Genomic DNA, 6850 nt, shown 5'->3' with positions numbered 1-6850 from the left:
GAAGTTCCATTATCAGGCTCAATAGGGATGGAAAAAGCTCTAGGGTTGGAAATGAAATTGATCCCCATCAATTTCATTTCAATTGGTTAAAGTTTGATGATAACTTGAGTAGATACCCAGCTGAACTGATTTAAAAAAAAATTAATCATTTTGTATCCCGATCACAGCCCCCTCCATCCTTTCCTCCTGGTCTCTCCTTCCCATCCTCTTTCCCCTTCCACCCTTCCCTTCTCCTCAGAAAGAGTAGGCTCCCCCTTACAAACCCACCCCAGCCCATCAAGTTGTATCAGGACTTAGTAATCCTCTTCTATTGAGGCCAGGCAAGGCAGCCCAGCTAGGGGAAAGTGATCCAAAAGCAGGGAACTGAGTTCATGTCAGATATGACCCATGCTCCCATTGTTGCTAGAGGACCCACATCAGGAGCAAGAGACCCATCAGTTACATATGGGTCGTGAGTCTAGGTCCAGTCCATGCATGCTCTTTGGTGCTTCAATCTCTGTAAACCCCTATGAGCCTATGCTAGTTGACACTGTTGGTCTTTTTGAGAGGTTCTTGTCCCTTCTGGGACCTCCTCCTCCTCCTCCTCCTCCTCCTTCTTCTTCTTTTGTATACATTCATTTCTTATATCCTGACACATACCAAGTATCATAATGCTTTATGTTACATTGTATCTTTTAAATAGCAAACACTTTCCTAAGAACATACTTCCAAACTCACATACCCTTGGAATTGTGCAGAAGCAACTAGATCCCAAGGAAAAGAGGCTTGTCCTCCAACTATATTTCAGTCTTTTGTGCTGTAAGAACTTATTTTTTAGTTTGCCTACTTACAAAGCACTTTCACAAAGTCACATGAAAGTATTTACATGTATTGGGGCTCTTTACCCACACTCCTCCACAACACTCCCCCAGGTCCACCTAATGTTTAGCTGTGGATCTCATCACCTGTTTTGTTCCACTGCTGGGTGGAGCCTCTCAGAAGACAGTCATGCTAGGTTCCTGTCTGCAAGCATAGCAGAATATCATTAATAGTGTCAGGGGTTGGCTTTCTCCTATGGGATGGGTCTCAGGCTGGGCCAGTCGTTGGCTGGCCATTTCCTCTTTCTCTGCTTCATCTTTATCTCTTTGCATCCCGTAGGCAAGGTAGATTTTGGGTCAAAGGGTTTTTGGATGTTTGCTGACCTGACTTGTAAAAAAAGGGTGTGGATACAACATTTGCATTCCATTCACCAATTTTTGTAACATGTAGCAATGACTGTGGTTGTGTTTGGTAGGTGAAAGGTAATAAAACATTCTCTTTTCTGTCTTTTTTTTTTTTTTTTTTTTTTTGGTGTTTGCATGCATATTTCTGCATCTCTCTCTGCATTCTGCTTGAGAGAGGAGAGATACTGAAAACATTTCATTGTCCTTACCAAAGAAGATTTGGAAAATGCAAAATTGTGTGAACACCAGCATTATCTATCATGGCTGATACAGTAGCCACATAGAGAAGTAACTCTCTGTTCTCAGTTACATACAAATTGAACTAAACAGAAGATGAGAAGAAATGTCAAATGGGAGTGCAGTGAGCATATTCTTCCTCTCAGGCCTTCTCCACCCTCCAGCCCTGGACACCATGCTCTTTGGAATTTTCCTGGTGATTTACGTCCTCACCGTGCTGGGCAACCTTCTCATCCTGACCGTGATCAGGGTGGACCCCCGCCTCCACACGCCCATGTACGACTTCCTCAGCAACCTCTCCTTTATTGACATGTGGTTCTCCACAGTCACAGTGCCCAAAATGCTGATGACTTTGGTGTCCACGGAGGGTGGGGCTATCTCCTTCCACAGCTGTGTGGCACAGCTCTACTCCTTCCACTTCCTGGGGAGCACCGAGTGTTTCCTCTACACAGTCATGTCCTATGATCGCTACCTGGCCATCAGTTACCCACTCAGGTACAGCAGCATGATGCACGGGAGAGTGTGTGCCCTCCTGGCTGCTGGTACCTGGCTCACTGGCTCCCTGCACTCTGCTGTCCAGACTGCTCTGACCTTCCGTTTGCCCTACTGTGGACCCAACCAGATCCAGCATTATTTCTGTGATGCGCCTCCCATCCTCAAGCTGGCCTGCGCAGACACCTCAGTCAATGAGATGGTCATCTTGGTGAACATTGGGGTAGTGGCTGCAGGTTGCTTTCTTCTGATTTCTCTGTCCTATGTGTCCATCGTCTGCTCCATCCTGAGGATCCGCACTTCAGAGGGCAGACACAGAGCTTTCCAGACATGTGCCTCGCACTGCATTGTGGTCCTTTGCTTCTTTGTGCCCTGTGTTTTCATCTACCTGAGGCCAGGCTCCAGGGATGCTGTGGATGGAGTGGTGACAGTTTTCTACACTGTGCTGACACCGCTACTCAACCCTGTTGTGTACACCCTGAGGAACAAGGAGGTGAAGAAAGCCCTGCTGAAGCTAAAAGACAAAGTAACATCTTTTCAAAGACAGTAACACTGCAAAGGAGGTACTTAATTTTTTAAAACAACAATAAATGTAACTTAGTTATAAGTCACTACTTAAAATCAGCTCAGCTTTATACCGTTTATACTTTTTTAAGCGTCTTAGAAGTTACAATTATATCAACCATGCATAGCAAATATGTTCATATTCTTATTATGATCTCTCTCCTAAAAATTTGCTTTTGAAAGGCTCATTTGTCATGCAAATGAGTTCATGAATATGTAATCATTGTGCTACTGTTCAGAAGCAGCAGCAGTCATCAACAGTCACGTTATCCTGTAGCTGTGGCTTTTCACATGTATATTTTATTCTTTTACTGGTTCTGTTTGTATTTAAAGTAAAGCTAATGTATTAAAAACAAGCTCATAATATACACTGTGTTTGTGCAATTATGTCTTTATAGAAATTTGTAGTTTTAGAAATACTAATATTTTAGTAGGTAAAAATACGAAGTTGTTCAAATGTGTAAAATTTGACCAAAATAATATTTTTGTGTATACACAAAATGTATGTTTTAAAGTAGTGGTTTAATAATGATTTAGAAATACTTATGAAATGAATTATGGAATTATTATCTTGATTATGTGTATTAAAAATCAATATAATAACTCTCAGGTATTTAGGTTGGAGAGGTGGCAATTGGTTAAGAGTACCTGCTGCTTTTGCAGAGAACCTTGGTTAGGTTTCCAGCCCACAGGGTTGCTTACAACAGTCTATAACTTGAGTTTCAGGAGCTCGGTCACCCTATTCTGGTCCCCACCAGCATCAAGCATGTATATGGAACACATACATACATGAAGAAAAGCAGTTACACATATGAAATTAAAAAATAAATATATTTTAAAATTCTTCAAAAATTAAGTAACTATTGAACATGTAGATAAACACCTACCAGTCAAGAATAGTTTTGTTTCACTAGGATGATTTGGAATTGTGTGGAGCTCTTTTTGATTGTCATGGGTACTGGTACACAGTGGTTGTATGTCAAGAATTCAGATAAACATTCTACAGTCCATGGGATATCACCAGAACAATACTTAAATTTCTCAAATATTCAATAATGTTCATTGTAAGAAATACCCCAGGTATCAATGTAAGTAAAGACAGTAAGACAATGACAATGGATTTTACAAAATAGTTTTGAGATAGATGTAAAGTTTTCTGAAGAAATGGAGCATTGTATTGTGCTCATGGAATGGGTGGTTCTACATTAAACTTACATACATTTCCCATTGATTTAGACCAGTGGCCTTCATCTGTGTATTTAAAAAATCCCACGATGTCATGGTAACCTTGAAGAAAAGAAAAAAAATGAGACCATTCACAACATCTAACAAATGGAAAAAACAAAAAAAACAAACAAACAAAAAAAACAACTCCTTAAAGATCATCAGTAATCTAGGGAGTAGTTGTGTGAGGTCTGACAAAAAATACAGGAGACTGAGGAGTAAAAACGCAGCTGCATGTTCACATGACAAACAGTCTGCCCACAGCAGAGAAAGATGGCATCTTCAGCAAGTTGTTTTGAGGTATTTGTGTAAACGAGAATACATTTTGACATCTCAAAATGTAGACATAAAATATACAGAGTTTATTTTGATTGCTTATATTGGTATTCTCTGGGACATTCGTTTAGACAGTGCTCGTTTGAAGCAAACAACCAAAAGATGCTGACAAGACAATTTATTCATTAGACTATGTTATACCATACAATACAAATTTTGGATTTCGTTTTTACCAGTCAGAATGTTATGAATCTAAATAAACAAGAATATATCTGATCAAAAGTCATTGTATTTAGTGAAATAATTATAGATGCCATTTTAAATTACATAGAAAAATTATGCATTTTTTGGTGAAATAAAGGTTAAAACAAAGAATACTACATTAAACTTTATTAAATTTTACTTAATTTAAAATGTATTAAGATTTTTTGCATATAATATATTTTGATCATATGATTTTCCCTCTTCCCAATGTTTCCTACTTCCCTTACTCATACACTCTGTTTCTCTTAAAAAGGCAGACCTATCAGGTCTCATCAGGACTGTCTGCATTGGGGATAAGGAGAGGAGAAGGTAGGGGGCTACAGCTGGGATACAAAGTGAATAAATTGTAATAAATAAAAAGTATATATTAAAAAAAGGCAGACCTAAACGAACAAACAAAAATCTTCAACAAGACAAAAAAAAAAAAGAATATATCAAAAGAAAACAAAAGGAAAGCCCTATATAGACCATTTTATGTGCAAACCACTTTTTAGTACAGGGCCAGCCCTGGTGTTTGGCTAGTATCCGCACTGACACTCCATTAGAGAAAACTGATACACACACACACACACACACACACACACACATATACATATACATATATACTTTTTTTTTCTTCACAGAAGCTATCAGTTGCGAATATCTTCTTGGTTAGAGGTGGAACTTTGTATCCACTTTCCCTTTTCTGGAGCTCTTTCTTGTGCTTTCATGGTCTCTAAGAGTTCATGAGTATATCAGCTCGGTTGTGTCTGGGAGATGCTAAAACATTAACTTTTTATGTAATCGAAAGTTAATAAGTCTCAAGTGTCAGGATGAGTTCTCACATTGGAATAAATTTATTAAATTCCCTGCAACCTTAAAAACCACACAAAAGTTAGGAACGTGGATGCTTGAACTGATGACAAAAGATGGAACCATAAACAGCGGCATGCCGCCACAGACAGCAGTAAAGGGATCCCCGTGTGTACTTTGGGAAGTTTTTAGGTGGAGAGCAGACACTGGAGAGATCTGAGATGTGGTACAATTTGAGAAGACATTCTTGTTTATGAAAAGCCTTTTGATTTTTCCTTTGTGTCTTGCTGACTTTTTTTTTTTTTCTTGCTTGTTAAGGGAATTTGGAAACCCGGGAGCAATCCCATCCCTTGAGACATAAAACCAAGTTACGCTTCTGCATATTTAGTCACACTGGTTTTCTAGTCTCTGAACTAACTACCTTGAGTTTTAAGTAGAAAAGGCCATCCATTTCTCATCCCAGAGTGTCTCTTCATGTGATAATCTGCAAACGAGTGTTTGTCCATTGCATGGAGCATGTGAAACAGTTTTGGAAAAGCTGAGGTAGGTTTTGCTACTAAAATGAGCCACACCTTGTAGATGTTCTTGAGTGGATTTAATTCGTTCTTCATCCAGTTTCTTTTCTCCTTTAGTGTAAATATTCACATTGTGTTAGACTTCATCCTAACTGTAGCTGCAGTCTCTCTCACCACATAGAGAGGTAAAGTAGAAAGATGGGTAGGTGAGCGATTGCGTGATCTCAAGGAATATCGATGTTGTTATAGGAGCCATGTAAGTTAAACGTTGACCTTGATTGAGAATCCTGCTGGAGACTCAAGGTACCTTGGACTTCTCCTCATGGACATTTTCTTTTTCATCAGTTCTAAATATATTTTTATTTGTTATTGGGTCCTGTTGCTGCAGTAGATATTTTATGGCTCTGGTCCATCCCTGATCGAAGGGTCCCCGTCATCATACTGGTAACTTCAATAATCTAGTTTTTACTATTTTTTTCTCGTATTTGTTAAGAAGACTTTTTTTTTTTTGTTTTCTGTAGCAGAAGCCACATTCGTTACAGAGAAGATATTTGGAATCTTCTAAGAGTATATCTTTTTTTTTCTTTATTAGAGAAAAAAGTCAATTCACAATACAGTAAAGTTAAAACAAGTAAAATCACAAAATTGTTAGGTATGGACAGTATTTTGTATTAAGCAAAAATAATCTTTTCAGTCATAAATAATTAGCCTCAGTCATAACTAATAAATAAATAATTAGTCATACACAATAATCCCACGATTGAGTGACATGGAGCCCATCGGAATTGCTTTCAATTTTAAGTCACAGATACTGAATAAGCAACACAGACTTGGCAGAAACATTTCCTTCTGTGAGAGCACTGTTTTTGTTTGAGGGTTATGATGAAAGGGGATATGGATAAAATATTATCTCTAACAAGAACGGTATCAGAAAGTAATCTTAATCCTAGTATTAAAATATGCATAGCAAAAACATTCTTTCTTACTCAGCATTGGAGGGCTAAGAGAGCACTTATGAATTTGATGTTCTTAATAATATATAGAAAGGGAGCAAACGGGGTTTAACATGTATGAAGGTGTCTCTTTTCTGGAGAGAGGGTATGCTGTAGGTACGTCTGCTGTGTAACTGGACATCTGATATTCTTATGCAACTTGGAGTTTCTAGGGAGACTCTGAGAAGCAGGCAGTAATGGGCACCATTAAATGAGAGGAAGAAAGCCCTTAACAGCTTGCTGTCTCCATCCCTCCATTGAGGGACATCTTGGTTGTTTCCAGATTCTGGCT

The 6850-nt window shown here is 38.6% G+C and overlaps 1 protein-coding gene across 1 annotated transcript; it reads left to right on the top strand.

Annotated features, from left to right (window-relative positions):
- The first annotated feature begins 1545 nt into the window (after positions 1–1545).
- LOC129687658 (olfactory receptor 10G4) lies at positions 1546–2481 on the top strand. The gene has a single exon (XM_055622151.1). It carries the CDS (start codon positions 1546–1548, stop codon positions 2479–2481), a length of 936 nt encoding a protein of 311 aa, XP_055478126.1.
- Positions 2482–6850: the final 4369 nt, after the last annotated feature.

The sequence above is a fragment of the Psammomys obesus genome, unplaced genomic scaffold (assembly GCF_907164565.1).
Source record: "Psammomys obesus unplaced genomic scaffold, mPsaObe1.curated_primary_1811, whole genome shotgun sequence".
In the NCBI taxonomy this organism is placed as follows: Eukaryota; Metazoa; Chordata; class Mammalia; order Rodentia; family Muridae; genus Psammomys; species Psammomys obesus.
Note: the sequence above shows the minus strand (reverse complement) of the source record. Positions and strands in the feature narration are given on the sequence as shown.